The 21,840-nt window shown below is 41.2% G+C and overlaps 3 protein-coding genes across 4 annotated transcripts; 2 read left to right on the top strand and 1 right to left on the bottom strand.

Annotated features, from left to right (window-relative positions):
- Window positions 1-3,315, top strand: LOC145452056 (uncharacterized). 2 transcript variants are annotated; one of them, XM_080330268.1, is made up of 5 exons: window positions 1-82; window positions 1,124-1,198; window positions 1,531-1,632; window positions 1,699-1,845; window positions 1,900-3,315. In XM_080330268.1, the coding sequence occupies exons 1-5, from the start codon at window positions 4-6 to the stop codon at window positions 2,256-2,258; spliced, it is 762 nt and encodes a 253-aa protein (XP_080186394.1). In that variant the 5' UTR covers window positions 1-3; the 3' UTR covers window positions 2,259-3,315. The 2 variants fall into 2 exon arrangements, with proteins under 2 accessions (XP_080186394.1, XP_080186393.1); XM_080330267.1 differs by having other exon boundaries at window positions 1,699-3,315.
- Window positions 3,316-6,108: 2,793 nt separating this feature from the next.
- Window positions 6,109-10,985, top strand: LOC145452210 (copper chaperone for superoxide dismutase-like). The gene is made up of 8 exons (XM_080330438.1): window positions 6,109-6,307; window positions 7,248-7,358; window positions 7,421-7,523; window positions 8,933-9,107; window positions 10,115-10,175; window positions 10,240-10,317; window positions 10,603-10,685; window positions 10,750-10,985. Exons 1-8 carry the CDS (start codon window positions 6,290-6,292, stop codon window positions 10,889-10,891), a joined length of 771 nt encoding a protein of 256 aa, XP_080186564.1. The 5' UTR covers window positions 6,109-6,289; the 3' UTR covers window positions 10,892-10,985.
- Window positions 10,979-12,848, bottom strand: LOC145452209 (enolase-phosphatase E1-like). The gene has a single exon (XM_080330437.1). The coding sequence runs from the start codon at window positions 12,068-12,070 to the stop codon at window positions 11,252-11,254; it is 819 nt and encodes a 272-aa protein (XP_080186563.1). The 5' UTR covers window positions 12,071-12,848; the 3' UTR covers window positions 10,979-11,251.
- Between the last annotated feature and the right edge of the window lie 8,992 nt (window positions 12,849-21,840).

Raw genomic sequence — 21,840 nt, 5'->3', positions numbered from 1 at the left:
AGTATGGCCAGATATCTTTTCACTGCATCCACGGCGGCCGTAGATTTCAGAGCTTATCTAAGGGTTTACGACCTAACCAACGGTAAGTAAGCGTTACGTATGATACGGAATTTCCACCGGGTCCACAACCACATGAACATGAAGAAGCAATGTTCCCCATGAGCATTTTGTAGTCTTGGTATCGTGAAATTAGGGTTAAATTAGCCTCAGCCTAAACCCCAACCCATTCCTATGACACCCCACCACCTCATCTTACGACACCCTAATCCTAACCCACACGTGCTGACACCCCAATCCCTAACCCCACACATGCAACCGCAACCCCTATCCTAACCACGCAACTGCAACCACACCCCCACCCTAATCCTAACCCCACACATGCAACCTCATCTTACGACACCCTTCTAACCCCACACATGCAACCGCAACCCTGCCACCCCTATCCTAACCCCGCATACGCAACCCAACACATGCAAACCCCACACATGCAACTGTAACCCCACCACCTCATTTTACGCATACGCAACCCCGCACACCCCACCACCTCATCTTACGACACCCTAATCCTAACCCACACGTGCTGACACCCCAATCCCTAACCCCACACATGCAACCGCAACCGCTATCCTAACCCCGCACACGCAACTGCAACCACACCCCCACCCTAATCCTAACCCCATCTACGACACCCTTCTAACCCCACACATGCAACCGCAACCCTGCCACCCCTATCCTAACCCCGCATACGCAACCCAACACATGCAAACCCCACACATGCAACTGTAACCCCACCACCTCATTTTACGCATACGCAACCCCGCACACGCAACTGCAACCACACCACCCCACCCCACACATGCAACTGCAACCCCACCACCTCATCTTACGACACCCTAATCCTAACCCCACACATGCAACCTCATCTTACGACACCCTTCTAACCCCACACATGCAACCGCAACCCTGCCACCCCTATCCTAACCCCGCATACGCAACCCAACACATGCAAACCCCACACATGCAACTGTAACCCCACCACCTCATTTTACTACAGCAGGTACGTCTATTGTGCACTCATTAACACTTGATATTTATTTCGGTATCCTCTCTCTGTTTCTGGTAGGTTGTGTTGATTCGAACAAAGATGGATCTCATGCCTCTGCGAAGGAAAAGACGGTGGTGATTGTTGAGACATCAGGTTAGTCAGCATTTTACTTGAAATGTTATTCTAGTCTATTAGTTGCAGACAACACTACATCACCAAGTAATGTAGGCCTATCAGTCATTCATTCAATCAATCAATCAACCATACATACACTATTCACAAGCAACATCTCAGGTTAATTAAGCTACCAGACATCATGTTATTAGGACTGCTTTCACAAAATATCAGTATCAATAAACTCCTATATTTGTTGCAATTTGATTACAATAAAGAAATTATCTTAAATCACAGACCAGGTCACTATACTCACTGGATTTAGATGTATGTTGCAATTTCATGATGTTTGCATGTTTGTTTACCTTCAGATTGCGCTATAGCAGTGTCCGAAGTCTGTGATGCAGAAAATAGCACCCCAGCAGTGTCCGTAGACTGTAGCAAAATCACCATGACACCAGACAAGTTCACGGGTTGGTGTCAAATAAATCCAAACTTTATCTTGCTACACTATAGTAAAACTGATCTTGCTGTTTCAGATCTTTCCAACATTCATCTGCCATCAAAACTGAAAAAAAGAGGACGCCCAAAAGGCTTGGAACAAACTGTGGTTGGCCTTCCGAAGAAGAAGAAATGTGACACTCCAGTTCCATTTAAAAAAATACATCCTAAAGACAGAGACCGATGTAAGTTTATTTCATGCAGAACTTCAGCAAATTTCACTTCTGCCTTATTCACAGTGATGCTGTCATGGTTTGTATCACCATCTGACACTAATGAAGCAGTGTATGGAAAGAAATTGGGCAGTAAGTCTGTCACGTCTGACACTCGTCTCATCCCCAACAGCTGCCTTGATGAGACTGTGAATATACTCCACATCAAGAATTACTTCGCATATGATGGATGGGCTGCTGTGATGAAGGCATTCCAAAGTAAATATAGTCAGAAAGACTGGTACTGTGGAGTATGCGACCTTCAACTTACAAAGAGCAATTCAATTCGTTGCGACTCCTGTCTCAACCGGGATCATCTTCTATGTGCTGGACTAAACACTTACCCTAAACAAAACAAATGGTTCTGTGGCCGCTGCAAAAAATAACAGATGCCTCTGTTAGAAAAATATGTAGCGGCAACTTTGACATTGAAAGTAGGCTACTTAGTTTTCATGTTTGATGTTCCCAGTGAAAACACGCTATCAATGCTTGAATATCTTGAAAGCAGCAAATTGTATGCACAGCATTTACTGTCACCTGCAATAAGGAATGTGCGGAAATGCCAGCATGCATACCAGATTAACACCCAATGATCATATAAACATTGAAGTTGTACACAAATATTTTTCGAACAGTTTGTCGTATGTGTTCGATGACTTTTTCATACCTGCTTAAGTTGTTCACTCCCTTAATACAGGACCCTCATCGAAGGGAAATATCTACTTGGGCCCATTTAATAGTTACCTAACCAAGAGATCTGTCGACTGACCTATCATTTTGAATGGATTACCATCTGTGAACTGCTGTATTGCAGATTATAAAAAAAAATACCTCATTACCTCTTGTCGCCGTAATAACACTCTTGCCATACCTAATTACCTCTGATAGTCCTAGTAACACTCTTGACCTACCTGATTACCTCTGATAGTCGTATTAACACTGTTGCCCTACTTTGCCCAGACATTGCTTCATTCATTCATTTGCTATCATTTAATTTTTCTTCATCTTTTCAACTACGATTTGTTACAGTCAGATGATGCAGAGACAATGTAGGCATATACTCGTTTCATGGGGTTTTTATCAGACCACTTGACTTCCAAGGCTGTATCGATCTCTCCTATCCGACACCAAATACTGGTATTTTTCTCCTATTAACACTGTTGCCCTACTTCGCCCAGACATTGCTTCATTCATTCATTTGCTATCATTTAATTTTTCTTCATCTTTTCAACTACGATTTGTTACAGTCAGATGATGCAGAGACAATGTAGGCATACTTGTTTCATGCGGGTTTTATCAGACCACTTGACTTCCATGGCTGTATCGATCTCTTCTATCCGACATCAAATACTGTGCATGCACATGTTTTCTGTATGATCATTGCTGCTGTCCATTTGTTCTGTATTTCTGTTGTATGAAAATAAAGACGCACAGTCTCTCTCAGTTAGTATTCCAATCATTACTGCACAGCAACATCAAGTATGAGTACTCGTAGTACAGCAGAGGTGACAATTCCGTCTTAGCTGTGCAAGTTCACGTACAATTGGTTAGGTCAATGGCGCTTGCATGAGTTCAGAAATAGGTGGAGACAGCAAGAATTTCAGCGAATCGTTCGTGTTCTGACTGCATCCGGTTATTTAACGATAGTACTTTGGAGCTCTTCGTATGGCGCAAACATTCCCTCGGAGCTCCAATTATGAGCTTACAAATCACTATCCTACTTGTTCTCACTACATTAAGCGTAGGTAAACATCTCTTGTAAAGGTAAAGGTGGGCGTCAAGTTCTGGTACTTTCAACACAGCTATTTGCAATTATTAGTATGGCGTAAACTTTCCCTCGGAGCTATAATTATGAGCATACAAATCAGTAACAGTAACCATTGAAATCAGTAACCAGAAGGGCGAATAAATAATGTACAAAACCGAAGCCTGTCAAAAACGCATACAGTCTCCATAGTAACGGGCCTACGTCACACGGTGCCGGACGAATAGCCTGAGAAAATTATTCGTCCGGGTCCGGACGAGTAGCCACTGCCTTTTTTAAATTGATTTTTGTTTTGAATGAATACCAATAGACATAGAGCGACTAGTTAAAAATACGAGTGTATCGAGCAGACAACAATGAATGCACAAAATTGATGATTACAAACTGAAAAGTGCGCATCCAATCTCTAATTACAATCTTATACCCAACAACAACACCATGGGCAGGGGGTTCGGACATCGCATTGCCTTGCTCGCACCGCAACAATTATATGAGGACTACAATGGAGTTTTGGACTGCTTCGGTGACTTCCCCGTTTCACTCAAATCGTTAGTGCAGTAAACGATCATGTGCTGGAATGAATTAATTTCAATTCATAGTCATACTCATCGCGCTACGATTACAAAACTCACTCTTTCATCTGTGTACCTTGGAGTCGACCTCAATCAAAATCAGAGGCGGTCAAAGTAGTCACCGTCGCTACTCAAGTATAAGGAAAAGTAGCACCGGAATTTCTACTCAAGTAGAAGTAGGAGTGGTGGTTCACAAGTAAGTAAGTATAGGTATTCTATACTTATGTTTGCCTACAAAACTGCAAACTGTCAAGTAGAAGTAGAAGTAGCCTAAAATCACAACTACTTAAAAAGTAGTGAGAGTAGACAAAATCTACTTCAAGTACTTCAAAAAGTAGAAGTACTTCGTTACTGACCACCTCTGATCAAAATACATCAGCCCAAGCTTTGTCTACAAAGGAGTTCGTGTACCATCTTAAAATTGTACATTGGATGCTCTCTTATTTGAGATTTCCATTCATGCTGGTGACCAATGTTCCCTGTAAGCTGCGCACTGCTGACAAAGTCACTGCGCGCAGAAAAACGTGTGCCGCGCACATGAAAGCCGAAGTGGTAACCTTTTTTTAGTCGTTGCGCACTCTGTTGTCCAAGGGGCCGCGCAGTGAGTTGATGAATGCGCACGCAGACTCGCGACAAATTAGAGAGAATGATCTGATGACGTCATATTTTGTGATACGTTCTTTTCAATTCTCCAAGAGGCCTACTAGTTATACTGACGATTACACCAAACCCCTGACGCGTGTCATCCGAAAATATTCAGGTTCATTTCAATATGAACATACTATTCAATTGTATATTGAAGCTCTGTACCTCCAAGAAGCTATTTTGTACCCCCACCCAATAGCAACCTAACTAAGATCTCGAGATCTATCGACTACTCGGGACATATCATCTGGAATGCATTACCACCACATATCCATGAATTGCCTTCTAATGGATTCAAAAAAGCCCTACTTGATCACCTCTTGTCGTTACACAAACACTGTTGTCCTACCTCGCCCAGACATTGCTTCATTGATCATTTGCTACCATCGTTTAATTTTTATTCTGTTTTATTTTTTTTAACTACTGTACTGTACAACCTTTTATACAGCCAGCCTGTTTAGAGTCAAGTGTACCTGTTTGATGCTGGTGTGATCAGACTAGATAATCTTCACGGTCTTATCGATCATTCCTATCTAATACCGAATACTGTGCAAGCATATTTTCTGTACCACCATCACTGCCTTGTGTTATGTATCTGGTTGGATGAAAATAAAGACTCTCGCTCTCTCTCTTGATGCCAATGAACCTTATTGAAGCTTGCACAAGACTGGTGTGGAAAAGCTAGAAGAAAATCTGGTTTGATGTTAGCGAGTATCTGAAGGTATGTTGAAAAGTATAGTGACACTTCACCCAAATTATAACTATGCACGAGAAGAACCGAAAAAGAGAGAAAAAAGCGCAAGAAATAGCTTCTAAAAACAATATAACATCGAAAAAGATACTGTGACATCGGGCACTAGGTCGAGGTGGATGCCAGTTCAAGAGACCCCAACTTGTTGGTCGTTCGGAATCCCCCTATCTGTACAGTGTACGTTACATCGCGCGCAAATCATTCTGTCCATTGATTGATTGCATGACTGATTGATTATGAAATCGCTGTAGCGCGCCTGCGACGAATAAATGCTATAGACCGGACAGAAGTAAACAAGCTTGTTCCCCCTTCATTGACTCTCCGGGACTATATATAACGGTACACGTAGTTATCTATATTGCGAATGCGACACCGAGGACGTAGTAGAAGGTTTTCGAGAGTTGGATAGGACATGGAATTACGAAATTTTTCATTTCACGTCCGAACGAATTAATAGTCATACTCATAATATGCCTTGCTTGGACTTGGGGTTGGGAAAGATGCCGAGTTCCGGATTTATTATTATAATTGGTTGAATTTGCAGCTCGAATTGCAACTTGATTTGTTATCTCTGCTGTCTGCAGTATATTCAAATTTGTATAGTTTGTCAACCCGAACCAGAAAATCATCGCTTCAATTTTCGCAATACGTCCGATTGTTTTACAGTTGAATATTTTAACAGCAATGGACCTTAAAGCAAAGGTGGGCTTGGGTATAGTTTAATGTTCGTCTGCCATAGAATTCGTCCTTGAACTCCTCATCACTTGTTCACTGTCCTGAGGTCCGTTTCATCAATTTTGGATGTGATGATACAAGCTCAGTACTTGCCGTGACTACTTATGCTCATAAGTCATAACCGATGTACCCTCTAATTTTTCACGAGTCTGTGCGCACTCACCAACTCACTCTGCGGTCTCTTGGGCGACATAACGACTAAAAAAAGGTCATGACTGCGCCTTCCTTGCGCGGCACAAGTTTTTCTCTGCGCGGCCGCGCACGTGCGCACCGTAGAGGGAACCGTGTTTGGAGCCTTGAATCACTGAATCAGAATTGAAAAACTAGAAAATGTTCAACCATTCCAAATTTAATTTGAATAATAGCTGCAGATTTTTTCAAATTAGACTAGAATTAGATGGTACTGAATTCGCGAAAACTTAGGAATTGAATCAAGTTCAGTTCATTCATCAAATCTGAGTTCACTCCCGAAAGCATGAGGATGGCAAATGTCTGTACACGGAGCTTGCCTCATTGCACGCTATACAGCTCTCCTGCAACATTATCGGGAAAATCAGACATTAGATTCGAATTATAATCCGAGTATAGCAATATTTCACAAATTGAATGGATTAGAATTAGAGCAAAGAATCATTTTACAATTCAGATTAGAATTAAATTACCGGCATGTCGCTCTACTTGTTTAATTCGGCCTTGAATGATTTGCCTATTCTGTCTGCGCCAGATTGCGATTAATCACGATCATTGCATAACGCTAACCGGTATAACTTTGATATTATCCTTGCAACTAGTTTTCTAAGACGTTCTGCAGTCACTGATTATTCAAACATGATTTGACAAGAATCTGTTGACACGAGGTATCTTATCCTGCAAACCATCATGCATAAATAAATATTGAAATTCTCAGCTGGAATATGCCGTCTCCATGACCTGTTCATCTTGTGTCGATGCTGTGAAAAAAGTTGTTGGATGTCACCCCGAAATCACCAACTATGCAATAGACCTCGAAAAACAACAGGTGTGTCTGTAAAGTTACCAGTGTTCTACCTTCTTCATGTTTAATGTCAAATTTTATGACAGGTTGTGGTAGATAGCTGCCTGTCAGCAAATGAGGTGAAAAATTTGTTGGAATCGACAGGTTTGAAGGCAGCGCTGGTTGGGATTGGTTCCACACTTGATAAAGGTAAGGGGTTGTGTCTCTAGAACGGTTTCAAAGTGTTGGTCCAGATGGCTCTTGACTACACTGGAAATAGAAATTTTCAGCGAAGCTGCAAGTGGTCTTAATAATTCAACATTACATAAAGTATGTGGGACAGGATTTTACAAATTCAATTTTTTTAGCTTTACGTGATTAACTTGCGCACGTCCAATCTTTATTTTAATATGTTGACAACAATATGGAGGCGCAAGAGCAACATTTTGGGGAGCTAATATGACCCAGCTTGTAGAACCATGAATTGCCATACTTACTGTTAGCTAGTATTTTGTCTGCGTACTGCTTAAAAAATACAGGGAACCACTGGTCTACAGCTGTATAAATTATTTTCAATTCTAATGCATACCAAGGTAGGTCTTGCTTACTTTTGTGCGTACGTTGTGGCCTAGCCGGTTTATCTTTCCTTAAAAATATGTAGGACTACTCCATGTTATTCTTACTGCACTGTCTGAAGCAAGCTCATGCCAGTGTTGGGACGACTCGAGTCAACTTTTTCGTATGACTTGACTCGAGTCGTGCAAGTCAATTTCAAGTAAACGGTGTCGATTAAATCACTGTATCTTATGTATGTTCGGATTGTTCGCGACACGCCGGTGTCAATTGTGAGAGCAACCACTTCCAGTCATTCAATGATTGCACTTTTCACTGGTCCTCCATTGTTACATCACAAATTAATTTACCGTAAACGAAAGATCACAGCTTGCGTTGTCGTAGTAGTAGATTAATCAAATAGTGACGGATCTCTGTTTCTTGGATGGCTCAGTGCTTGCATTGGGCTGAGGCTCCTCTTTACCAACCCTCTTGTATATCGAATATAGTTTATGCGTTTATATTCTCATGAATGTGTAAATGGGTAGTGCATTGCACTGTATCAACTTCTTGCAGCTTCGTATTCGATCCACTCTATTTTGGCTGATAATAACAGACTGTAGCATGTGGCTATACAGTTACTCATGTATTTTATTAGCAGTTCTGGGTGTGCGTGAGTGATACGACGCCATTCTGCATGCATTTTCAACTTTATATTTGGCCAATTAATCTGTCTTTCACACAGCTAGCAAAATGTAATGACTTTGAATCATCAGCCATACTTGCAAAATTCAATTTGACTTGACTCGAGTCCCTTTTGAAAAACGAGTGACTTGTCTTGACTCGAATCACCTTCGTAAATCGATTGACTTGACTCGAGTCAATATGTGCTATGACTCGAGATGACTCGTGACTGGAAGGTAGTGACTGGCTTATGTACCCACTCCTGGTCCATACTAATCATCTACTTGCGCAGCGAGTGTTCACCTTTCTATATATAAACATTGCTTTTGTAATATTTTGAAATGATGGTGAAACAATGTGGGGTTATGCTGCTCTTTCAACAGGACACCTAGGAGCGGCGGTGGTTGAACTCCGGGGTTCTCTAATAAAAGGAGTAATAAGGATGGTTCAGCTTACAAAAGACCTCTGTTTAATTGACGGGACTGTTGAGGGATTGCCACCCGGACAGCATGCATTAAACGTTCACACTTATGGTGACCTCACGAATGGCTGTGAAAGGTGCGAACATAAAACAATGCCTCGTCTGGCTATGTGCTGGGAAAATACTATAATTTTCCAGGCATGAGAGTATATATATCATGTGTCTACACAGCTGACATTGTTGCCCCCTATCAGTAACTTCAACTGAGTGGGGCATGAAACAGTATCAATATATAAGGCAGTGACAAACCGACAATCTAATGTGCTGAGACAGCAGCTAAACATCCGCACAACCTTTTATCTTGTACAGTGACAGTTGATGGTGAATTTATGATTTGCTTAAACTCCCTGCTGTAAGCTGCGATAGGGTATTCAGGATATAGTAGGCTTACCATACATCCTCTTTTAAGAGGAGTTGTCCTCTTTTTTGAAAGTTTCCTCGGAGGACGCCCTTTTGTCCTCTTTTTTGAGATTCTGTCCTCTTTGAAAATTTAGGTCAGATTTAGAGGAAATTGCGAGTGATATGCCGCAAATTAGCACGGAAGTTAAGCTCCGTCGGGTATTTCGGAGTGAAAAACGGTGATTTTAGCTCTGAGCGAAAAGTTTTTTTTTTTTTTTAGCTGTTTTTTTTTAGTCATCCACCTGGCAATGTGGAGAAAAAAACGGTATTTTGAGCTCTGAGCGGAAGTGATGTCCTTTTTTTTTTAGTCAACCGATCACGAAGTGGGAAAAATTTACCGGTTTTTGAGAATTCTTCTCCGATTTTGCATGTATGAACTTTCTGAAAAAGTGTCCTCTTTTTAGATTTCCAAAATATGGTAAGCCTAGGATATAGGTGATCGGCTTGAAAAGCGGTGGTGGCCTGATGACTGTGGATTTTTCTTCCTTGATTTCTGTACAAGCCAACCGGGTTTCTCTCTTTTCGACCTCCTGATTATAGTTATTGCTGGAATTGAAGTGATTAATTCATTTGATTAATCAAACTACCGGTACCTAGTTTTGTACTTGATAGAGAGGACAATGAAACTTTTTCAACCCCCCCCCCCCCCATGATATTTTGTCTAAAATTTGATTTCTCAATTCAGCTGCGGCGACCATTTCAACCCTAATGGATCGAGGCACGGTCGGCAGGACGAACAAATTCGGGTGAGTGACGCTCGACCACAACGCTGATTTCGCACAAATCAACATGTTGCTTGCTTCTGTGTAGCATGTTGGTGACCTTGGGAACATTGAAGCGGACCCAAATGGAAAAGCAAGATTCAGGTTTACAGACAACTACTTGAAGGTGATAGTTATTACAGAAGTGAACCCCCCAGAAACTCAGATTTCCATAATGGCTTTTGCTGCTTATTTTTCACATTTCAACACGGTTACAGTACTGATTTTACACGACACCAATAATCACCAGGGCATTCTGATATCTCATCTGCTGACTTGGCAGAATACCCAACTTTCTGCTTTATAATATGAGGTCAATCTAACCTGCAACCCATCGGTGTTGCTGCGGTGGCAATGCCCATTGTGCCACTCACGACCAGTCCCATAATGGTATCATCTTAAATACAACCAGGTTCATGCTGTGATTGGCCGGTCATTGGTCATACATGAAAATCCAGACGACTTTGCGAGCGAAGATGGCAATTCAGGGAAAGGGTCGGTATCAACACCTTACAGACAAATTCAACTTTCAGAAAACCGGCTTTGTGTTTCAATTTAGGATTGCTTGTGCAATAATCGCGAGGTCTTCCGGACTTTTTCAAAACCCTAAAAGATTCTGCGCCTGTGATGGGATTAGCATTTGGGAAGAGAGGAATGTGCCCGATGCTGGTAGTGGCCGAAGTCAGAAGGGCTCTACGTAAATTCAATTTCTTCTGTATGTGTGTATTGTGGAGTCACCAGCTATTGCTTTCTCATTTTCTTAATAGATCGAGGATTAAAAAAATGAATATAGTATGCTGCATGATTTTGCTATCATAACGTCAGCATGAAAGCATAGCTCAATATGATTGCATACGCTAGCACGATACTCCGTTTTGCATATTTCGAAGAATTTCAAGCTTCCCATCTGATTTTATGTACCTACTCTACTAGTAGGCGTGGGTACCGGTTGTTGTGGCATCTCAATCTTATTCCCAGATACATTCCAAGCCCAGTCTCTAGGATTGGGACAAAAATGTGGAAGTTACTGTCTTCAGACGAGAAGATCATATTGCGTCTCCTTATTCTGTCTTTTGCCGCTTCACTGCGGGCTCGTCACTTACAAGCTCATCGAAGGTCTTGATTGATGTGAAGTCAGCCAATTCCTTTTCGGTAAGGGGCTTATTCCCAGGTCGGAGTAAAATGCATGTATTGACATGAGCTTTGCTGGCAGCTTCCGCTTCTGCATATACGTCAGTGAGGAATAAAATTTTGCTCGGGTCTACTTTGACAGATTCCGCGATTGCTTTATAGCTTGAACTCTCCTTTTTGTTGCCTATTGTTGTGTCAAAATAACCACTGAAAATGCCACACATATCACCATGATCACTGAAGCCAAACAACAGCTTTTGTGCGGCGATGCTACCAGACGAGTATACATATACAGATTTTCCTTCATTCTTGAGTTGTTTCAAAACTTTCGGTACATCTTTGTATACTTCTCCCTTTATCGTGCCATCTTCATAAGCAGATCTCCACATGTGCCCTTGAATTTGTTTTAGGGCAGTTGATTTCCTGTCTTGAGTCATTTGCCAAAGTACGTTATTCACTGTAGCGTCAATTGTCGAATCATCATCGTTATTTGAAATTTGTGGAGCATCCTTCTTGCCTTCTTCCAAATCCTTCAATGCTAACTCTCGAAGGGCTTGGACATCTTTCACCACAGAATCGTGCGTCCATTTTGACGTCAGGTAATTGCGAATGTTAGATTTCACATACGGGAATAGGACTTCTGTCACAAAGGAAATTGGGGTCGTTGTGCCCTCGATGTCAACCACAATGACATCTATGGCTGCTTTAACGAAGTCGGAAATGCTGTCGAATTTTTCATTGAGTTTCATTCTGGTATGGTTAAAAGCTTCTCATGAAATTGCATATGTAGTAGAGTAAGTTGTTCGCCTGGGAATAATTCTAGATGTAGGTTGGTTTTGGTTAGGCTATACTCCGATACACTGAAACAGATCCGTTAAAAACAATTGCTGCCCATGAACTAATCACAACTTGTTACAGAAATGTTATTTCATGTGAAACTGTCGAAATCAATACAGGCTCATTGAAAGGGTTGTCGTCAGCTAAAACAAAATATTTAGGGTAAGCAATCAAAAGTGACAAGTTTCAAAAATGGTACAACTTGAGGAAAATTGGTAGGAAATACGCGAAATTCAATAGAGCTTTTGCATGAAAAGGACCGAGTTTGAGTGCTATTGCGCCAGACCAAAGGAGAACTGATAGGACATATGGTGGAGCGTCCGGCTGCTATCGGTAGGTCGCGGGTTCGATCCCCAGCTGGGTCAGATCAAAGACCTTGCCGCTCAGCATTACCGGGATAGCATAGACAGGTGATGCCAGACTTAGAAAGCCTTACACGACACGGCACGAACACCGATTCCATACCGTTGGCTTGTCGCTCATATCACACGCTGCAATGAGTAATCAGTCTAATGACTATTGAATCAATCAAACAAAGTGATTTTTATGATGAAAAGGTGCCGGACTTTTGTAAAAATTCCAGTAGAATCCAATATAGTAACAGTTTCATTCACACACTACAATTCTATACCTGCACAGAATCAACTAGTTTTTCTCTCCGACACCACTCATGGCAATGTGCTGCCGAGTGGTGGCGACAGATCAATAATAACAAATACAGCAAAGTCATTCAAGCGCGAGCGACGCCATGTCTCCAGAGATGGGCGGATTCCAAATTTTGGGAATCCGTATCCGTCCTGATCCGACAGTCAAATAGGTATTCGGAGTCCGACAGTTGAGCAACAAAATTAGGATCCGAAAAATCCTGCTATTGCTTTAGTGCTATTTCACATTAAATATAGCCTGCAAAACAGATATAAACATTATAATCAACAAATTAGTATCAAGTAATGCCTTACAAGGGTTTATTTATATCACATTTCGAATCAATAATGTTAGGTACGGTATATATCTTGAATATAAATACGGGTAGTACGAACTAGCAAGGAGAAATTAGCTAAAAAGACTGTTAGAACAGAGAAAGCAATATTAGTTGCTTTACGGAGAGGGTAAACATAGTAACCCAGGCATGCCATGATGCCAACAACAAAATCAGATATTGTGCATTGTGACGTGGCCAAGACAACCAAGCCAATAGTACTACTGAAGAATGGAACTAAATTTTCACAAGAAGTGGCATACTCACAGAACAGACATGTATCAAACAAAATGGATGAATCAATCAAAATGATTATGAGCAGCAATGAATAGGAAATATATGATATTATATAATCAGCATGATGATGTGCACAATCAATCAGAGAGTACCGGTGGTACTTCAGTTCTAGTGTTTCCGAAATCATAAAAATGACCAATTGACCATGCCAGCATATATTCATACATTATCACACTACACAATCATTCCAAATGACATCAGAAATCAGAACCACCAGTTACTGCTGCAACAGCACCGACACCCCGCTTTTCAGTCATCCTGACAACTGATATCAAGTACCCTAATGGCTGATGAACAGTAAGCATAAGAATCAATATCTGAGGAACAACTGAATTCGAAAATAAACACTTCTGCAGCACGCTTGCTGGAACCTGCCTTCGTCCTCATCTCATCCAGCAGTCAGTAATCTCATCACTGCAGAAACTTTACTTATGTTGCTTACGCATTTCAACGACTGGACCGCTATCAGCGGTTTCAACGTTGTCGTTTATTGTCGGAACCAGCCTGGGCTTGATCCATAGCAATGAATGCATTTAACTATGAAAATAATATCGAAGCGGATTATTTCATTGAATATAAGATATCTTGAACCTTTATTACCCAATATTTGCTATGAATATCAGATCCTGTTCAAATCCGGCTCATATGGCATTTTCAGAATCCGGCTCCGATCCGGCCACAGTAAAATTCATCAAAATCCTGCTCCGGCTCCGGCTCCTGAACCGGACTGTGGCCATCTCTGCATGTCTCTAGTTCTACTCGGCTATGACCAGAGATGCAGAGATGAGCGGATTTGAAATTTCTATGTCCTAATCCAATCCAAATCCAAATCCTAATCCAGAACTCTTGTCTATTCAAGTCTATGTCCAATCCTAATCCGTTTCCAACTTGAAATTCAGAAAAAATGCTAATTTTTGCAAAGAAATTTTTCATTCACAACCAACAAACGTCTTGATTTAAGATAACTTGGCATCGGGCTGCACCTCTCATGCTCATTGGCAGTATACCATAGTGTAGTGTACCAAAAGTACATTATCAAGTGATCCTAACAAAGTTTGTCGCCATTCGCCAGACGACGTATCAATCTCCCAGAAAATCGGTAAATCCAATCCAAATCCTAATCCGCTCAGAAAAAAAAACTCTACTCCTAATCCAATCCAAATCTGACAAAATTTCACAAATCCTGTTTTTTCAAATCCTAATCATAATCCATGCTCATCTCTGCTGAGACGGTCATAGTCCGGTTCAGGCGCCGGAGCAGGATTTCTTTGATTTTTTACCTGTCCGGACTGGATCCGGATTTTGAATTTGAGTGTCGGTCGGATTTTAGCCGGATTTTTTGCTGCAATATGATTAATTAGCATTGTTCTGGCAGGATTTTTTTGGCTTCCGAACTGGACCTTCAACAGCCGGATTTTTTGGACTCTGAATTTCCAATTGCCGGCCGGATCCGGAAAGATTCGGATCCTGAAATTTGGGAATCCGCTCATCTCTGGCTATGACTAGACTATAGATAACTAAGGTAAACCGGTTGCCTTAGTTATCTATACCCTGACGGAGCCAGTGGCTGCAGTCCACAGAGATGAGCATGAGCGTTGAGCAATGAGCATGGATTAGGATTTGAGAAAACCGGATTTGTGCAATTTTTTCGGATTTGGATTAGATTAGGATTAGCAATTTTTCCTGAGCGGATTAGGATTTGAATTGGATTTAGAGATTTTCAGGGAGATTGATACGTCGTGTGGCGAATGGCGACAAACTTTATTCAGAACAGTTACTGATGTACTTATGGTACAATACACAATGGTACACTCGGTGCCAATCAACATGAGAGGCGCGGCCCTATGCTAAGTTATCTTAAATTAGGGTTGCCATACGTCCGGAATTTCCCGGACATGTCCGAAATTTCACTGTTTAAACTTGCGTCCGGGAGAAATTTCTACATATGTCTAAATGTCCGCAATTTTGAAGGCTTGACGTAGACTCACAATTTTTCCGTAAATCAACATAATAACATAATTTTTGGGAATATTTATGCGACATGATATTTTTCTTCGCGCTGCGCGCGATTTACCATCACATTCATTGTCTTTAACATGGGGACTACCACCCTTGCCAAAACTGCAATAAAATATAGATAAAAATAACCTTCATTTACTGAAATAGGCCTAATTGTAACCGCAATTATAGGAGAACGGTATATTCCTAGAGATTGCTAGGCCGTTTCAATGCTTTATTCAAAGATAGCGGTACGCGGGGGTACGTGGGGGGCGTTTGCCTATATTCTGGAGTTCGCGAAGATGTTGAACGTAATCAGCTTCCAAAATAGCCCGTGAGTAAGTCTGGCCAAAGGCGCTGACTTCTTTTAGTAATCAGTTCGTCAAATTTTGATCTGGGTCACGGAACATTTTCAAATTGGAGGCTGAGTCGCGACCATAAAAGGTTGGAAACCACTGGCTGTGGGGTGTTTATAAAGCTCCGTGGTGCGCACCGGCATAAGGCTAATAAGCAATATGATCGGTGTGTCATGAACATGACTTAACAATGTACAATTACGCTTCCCGTATTTCCCAAGTCATTATCCTCCACCAGCTCTACCGCTAACTCTGATCATGTGGGCGGAGAGAGGATAAAACTATAGAGTAATATGGAAGAACCAATATTATTGACAGAATTGATTCAAAAAATTTAACGACCAGATGCATATAGCAAGTCCCCCCCCCCCCAAAAAAAAAAGTTGCATCGATTACCCTATGGTTAGCCCAAAATCATTGTTTATTTGGACGGGAACGGGTTGAAACACAACACATAGCCACATACTCCTGAACCGGATCGTGACCATCTCTGGTCTAACGCAAAGCTTTGCTAGTGTGACGTCATATTGACAGACAGTGTGCTCATAACTCATTTTAAAATCCACTAGTTGTCCGGAATTTCGGTCACGGAAATATGGTAACCCTATCTTAAATCAAGATAATTGTTGGTTGTGAAAGAAGAATTTCCAATACCTGCCTTGCATAAATTATCATTTTATCTGAATTTCAAGATAAAATCGGATTAGGATTGGACACGGATTTGAATATACATTCTGGATTAGAATTAGGATTAGGATTTGAAGCTTCGGATTTGGATTGGATTAGGACATAAAAATTCCAAATCCGCTTACGAAAAACTTTGTTACCATTCGCCACAGGACATCAATCTTCCGAAAATTTTTGAATCCAATCCTAATCCTAATCCATGCTCATCTCACGACTTTCCGTGGATTCGATTTTCGGATGACGTAACTGCTTAGAATTTAGATGCCATAAGTACTACTTGGCGGTTGTGAAATGAACCACCCCTACAAGTTTAGATGACATATTGTATCTACAATTACCGTTTGCGCCATTTATTGATCAAAATCGTGTGTTTCAGTTCGTTTCCACGTCCAACCTGTCGCGAAATTGTTTTTCCGGTAAGAATAGTTCATTTTAGTGCAAGTGAAACGTTGCGATTAGGATGACGCAGCGATTTCGGTAATATGACGTATGCATTTTCTGTCAGAATCACAGTGGTGAGACTATAGGCCGGGGAATAATAACTTGATTGCCGTTAACTGTTAAGTCTCCGCGTGGGCGAAGACGATCAATCGCTCCAATTGATAACTAGGGTTGGGACTTCGGGATCAAATTTGAAATCCCGGGATCGGGATTTTCGCTCCTCAATCCCGGGATTCCCCGGGATTAGAAAAGTAGTAAAATATACATACAAGTTACACAAATAACATTTAGTCCTTGTGATATTGAATTGACGCAAAACATATGAGCATCAAGACTCAAGAGTATCATCGTTTAGATCAGGGGTCCCAAACTCCAATTTGCTCGCGAGCCAATTTCGTAGTTTTTGATGACGCGGCGGGCAGCAGCATCAAATAAGGGTATAATATGTATTTCCCAATGCGCCTTTTTTGTCGGACCTTGCAGATTGGCATTCCATACACATTGTGAAAATGTAATACACTATTCTCACGGTTGCCACGAAAAAGTCATATTTTTCAATATTTTCTAAAAATATTGTTGTGCTTGGCATAATTTGGCGACATAAGGAGTTAGACAGTTAGAAACCATGCGAGACGACAAATGCATCGTGTCATCGTAAGAGCTGTCGCATTATGATTTGGCAGCTAGTGGACGTTTGATGTGTGATAGCGATTCAGGTTTTTGGAGTGGTTTCAGAATGAAATTTCAAGGTCTCAAGTCCGAAATCTGAAATTTTCGAGTTTAATATCGTCGAATGCTTGAAAAGTCAAAACGCCGACGTGGGGCGCAAAAACAGTTCTGGCGGGCTGCGTGTTTGAGGCCACTGTTCTAGACAATCAGCCGACTTTGTGACACTGCTTTATTACCAAAATAAGAGATATGACGCTACATAAGCCTTGGTAGATGATGTTCACAAATCCCGGGATTTCATCGGGACCAATCCCGGGATCGGGATTGCTTGAAATCCCGGGATCCCGGGATCGGGATTTCCCGGGGTCGCAACGCTATTGAAAATTGCGTTCGAATGTTCCTTAGGGCCAACTGAGCCATGCTCAACTATCTAATACCGAATACTGTGCATGCATATTTTCTGTACCACCACCACTGCCGTTTGTTATGTATTTTGGTTGGATGAAAATAAAGACCCTCTCTCTCTCTGTCTCTCAACTGCTGTTCCCATGAAACCTTTCTCCACTTAGACTTTCAAATCTCTCGCATGAATGTTTCTGCTATTACCGCGGGCGACTCATTTGGTTCGCGGACGGCTGGTGACCCCTGACAGTATAAAGAGGAGGCATGGTGATTTTATAGCGGCGACCCAATCATATTTAAATCGGTATTAAATAGAAGCTAGGCTACTATTGCCCGGATTCCGAAAATACATATTATAATCTGGTTAAGGCACTGCAGCACGTCAGACATCCGCAATGTTCCGAACAATACGAGCGCCTAATACAGATCCGAGCGCAACTGGTCGTCTCGTCGAGATTATGTTAATAAGGTTATCGTCTTGCGGCACTCCGATTGTTCCGAACAATGATTTATGACTTTTGAGGGCGATTTCGAGAGGGTTCCAGTTCCAGTGTTCCGTAATTTGTGTTACGATTGTTGATATACGCTGTTCTTTTGAATTCTCTACTCGTTGATGACGATTACCCCTGACGAGTGTCAGCCGAAAATATTCGGGTTCGTTTCAATATGAATATGCTATTCAATTGTATATTGAAGTTTTGTACCTCCAAGAATCTGTTCTAATTTGTATTTGTAGAATCAGTCTAAAAGTATAGCTTCCGTTTAAGACCGTTTTTAATATATTTTCCGCTTCGGTTGCAAGTCATAAAATTACCACAGGGCCCATCTGTTTTGCGAAGAGACAAGAACTTGGTTATCATTTCTGGGTATCCAACCGTGCAGACACGTGTTGGGCATCTATTCATAGGTTACTTATCTAATCTATCGCTCGCGTAGCACCTACCTACAAGAAAAGTTGCCTTAAAATAAGTTTCAGACAACAACACCCATGCACTCTTTGACAATGACGCACAATGTACAATACGATACACAACAACAATGAACAGGGGTCTTCAAAAATGACACTTTTTCTCAAATTGTACCGGCTACTTGATACAATTGTTAGGTTACTTAATTAAAGGCTGCACACTAAATCTGGTTCAATTCCAACCTGTAGCCGCATTGCTACCGGATATGAAAGTTATTTATTTATTTATTATATAAAAATGAATACAAATTTTTTCAAAGTTTTCTGTTCACCCAATGAAATTGTTAAATTGTTTATAGAAACGATGCTCACCCAATTTGGCTCAATCCCAACCAGTGGAAGCGGAGTTATTGCGGTCGAAAATGTGGAAATGAATAAAATTGTAACCTGCCCACCGTGAATACTATTTCATTCAATTCGATCGACTGGAATAACTCTGCTTACACTGGTTGGAATTGAGCCAAATTGGGTGAGCATCGTTTCTATAAACAACTTAACAATTTCATGGGGTGAACTGAAAATTTTGAAAAACGCTAGCGTTCGGTGAGTGATCTGGAGGTTCGCGGTCGCAAGCGAACCTTGATAGGTTCTTGACCAGAGGTCTCAAACTCAAATGTGCTTGCGGGCCAGTTTTCCAGTTCTGACGACGCCGCGGGCCGCAGCATTTATAGGAGTAGCCTATTCCATGTCTTCCCAAGTATAGGCCTTATTTGGCGGGAATGAATTGTCCTATTGAAAGTGAGCCGATCCAGCAGACTGGCAGTAAACGCAGATCGTCAAAATGTGATTTACTCTTGTATCAATTTAGGCCTGGCACGAAAAGAATCATCACATTTATATCCATTTGAATAGAATTGTTGTTGTACTTGATATATATCAACTATAAGATATAGACACCATATCGGCGGACAAATGTATGATGACATCATAAAAGCTATCGGGTTATAATTTTCAGCTACTATGAATATTTTGAATCTAACAGATTGATAATAGAGACTGATCTGATATCAAAACCTTTTTAACTTGAGCATTGTAATACCAATCCAGGATTCGGCTATACTTCTGATAAGTAGGCTATTAATCCCATGGCCAAATATCTTCAAATATAGGAGCAGAAACAAATATAAATATAATATAAATATATTAATGAATTTGTCCTAGTGATTGAAATGTCGGAACGCCGAACGGCCCATTGCTGTTACATAGTTGGAGCGTACCACCACTACGGTACTCGGTACCTTCAAGTGGCGTTAATAACATGGTTTAGCGACCACAAATGTCAATGATTGTCAACAGATTGCCAATGGTTGCCATAACTACTTGCTTAGTTAGTGAAATACCAAGCTGCGACCTTCTCATCTATTACTATTCCCCTGATACGCGATTAGTGTGTTGCGTCCATGGTTCTAACAAATTTACGGCATTCCGAGTCACTCCAAGTCCACTCGAGTCATTTTCATTTTGCCATCGAGTTAGCCCGAGTCTGAGTAATTCTAAGAAAGGTCGCGTCCAAGTCCAACTCACAAATTTACTCACGAATCGTCTAAGGATCAGGTTTTGTCATCATAAATTGGAAATGTGGCGAAATAGTGAATCTTCCATTGGTAGCGTTTGCAATATAGTGAAGTTTGATGAATAGTTTAAAGTTTTCAGAGCAATTTAAGAGGGAATTTTCACTTTATAACCTGAAAAGATATATGTGACACTTAGATATTGTCAAATTATTAAAAATCTAAAATGTCGTCGCGGGCCGCACAAAATGCTCTGGCGGGCCGCATGCGGCCCGCGGGCCGCGTGTTTGAGACCTCTGTTCTTGACGGTGAACCTTTTTTCAAATACTACAATTGCTCGCGTTGTTATAACAACTTTGGTTGAAATTCTTTCCAATTCAACTTCGGATCACTATCGGCATGGTTCTGACAGCATGGTATTGCATATAACTATACACTCCATGTAGATTGTAGATTGTCAGCGAATTGTACTTAGGCATATTCAATAAATCAATTATTGACATCAATGCAATTGATATAAAGAATGCATCATCGTCTCAGACGGTAAAAAATATAGCAGGCATACGGGATCTACCTAGACTTGATATGGTTGTTTTATCATATATACCAAATCCGTCCGATACGATTGGGGTGTTGTCTACTGCAGTGGTTCTCAACCTTTTTCTCTGCGCGGACCCCTTTTGGACCGTCACGGACCCCCGCGGACCCCCAAAATTTTAGTTCAAATATAGCTCTACTATCGTGCAAACGTCATCTGTCCTGTGCAAATATCAACTGTATAAGCTAGAGGGATGAACAGCAACAAAATGACCATTCTTGAAAATAACATCATAGCCTACTATTTGTGTAGAAAATTGGAAGACTTGCATTACTTCGAAGCGAATTCTCTAGCTAAATTTCTTGAACATCTGAGCCGTCTATTTAATATGAACGAGTACCGAAATCGATTTCCACAAAGAACGAACAAACAAACGAACGAACAAACTTCTTCCAAAACCCCAACAAAACATCTCGAAGCAGAAATATGTTAGTATCAGAGGCTATTGACAATTTGGCAATTAAATGAGTTTGCACAGCAGAATATTTCTTCTCACGCGGCCATTCCATTTATGTGAGTCACGAAGTTTTAGCAGTTATGAAGCGAAACTGCCTCGTGATTTCTCTAATTGAAAATAATACAAATTAAGTTATCCTCCATTTTGTAAAGTTTCGCGAACCCCCTGAAAATGCTTCGAGGACCCCTAGGGGTCCGCAGACTCCCGGTTGAGAAACACTGGACTCTACTGTATAACTTGTTTACGAGGTAACCGGCTTTCCACTATGATCAATATGAATGTAGCAATCGTCTGACGCGTCAAGAATTGTCCGCGGTCCG

Source organism: Botryllus schlosseri, chromosome 12, assembly GCF_051294905.1.
Source record: "Botryllus schlosseri isolate E-star chromosome 12, Bs_hap1, whole genome shotgun sequence".
Classification (NCBI taxonomy): domain Eukaryota; kingdom Metazoa; phylum Chordata; class Ascidiacea; order Stolidobranchia; family Styelidae; genus Botryllus; species Botryllus schlosseri.
Note: the sequence above shows the minus strand (reverse complement) of the source record. Positions and strands in the feature narration are given on the sequence as shown.

Bases quoted from the DNA above. Each gene is read 5' to 3' on its own strand.
- LOC145452210 (XM_080330438.1), top strand. The intron at 10,176-10,239 runs GTGAGTGACGCT...GCTTCTGTGTAG, and splicing joins GGCAGGACGAACAAATTCGG to CATGTTGGTGACCTTGGGAA. The intron at 10,686-10,749 runs GTCGGTATCAAC...GTTTCAATTTAG, and splicing joins GATGGCAATTCAGGGAAAGG to GATTGCTTGTGCAATAATCG.
- LOC145452056 (XM_080330267.1), top strand. From the start codon at position 4: ATGGCCAGATATCTTTTCACTGCATCCACGGCGGCCGTAGATTTCAGA. The intron at 83-1,123 runs GTAAGTAAGCGT...TGTTTCTGGTAG, and splicing joins GGTTTACGACCTAACCAACG to GTTGTGTTGATTCGAACAAA. The intron at 1,633-1,698 runs GTTGGTGTCAAA...TTGCTGTTTCAG, and splicing joins GACACCAGACAAGTTCACGG to ATCTTTCCAACATTCATCTG.
- LOC145452209 (XM_080330437.1), bottom strand. From the start codon at position 12,070: ATGAAACTCAATGAAAAATTCGACAGCATTTCCGACTTCGTTAAAGCA.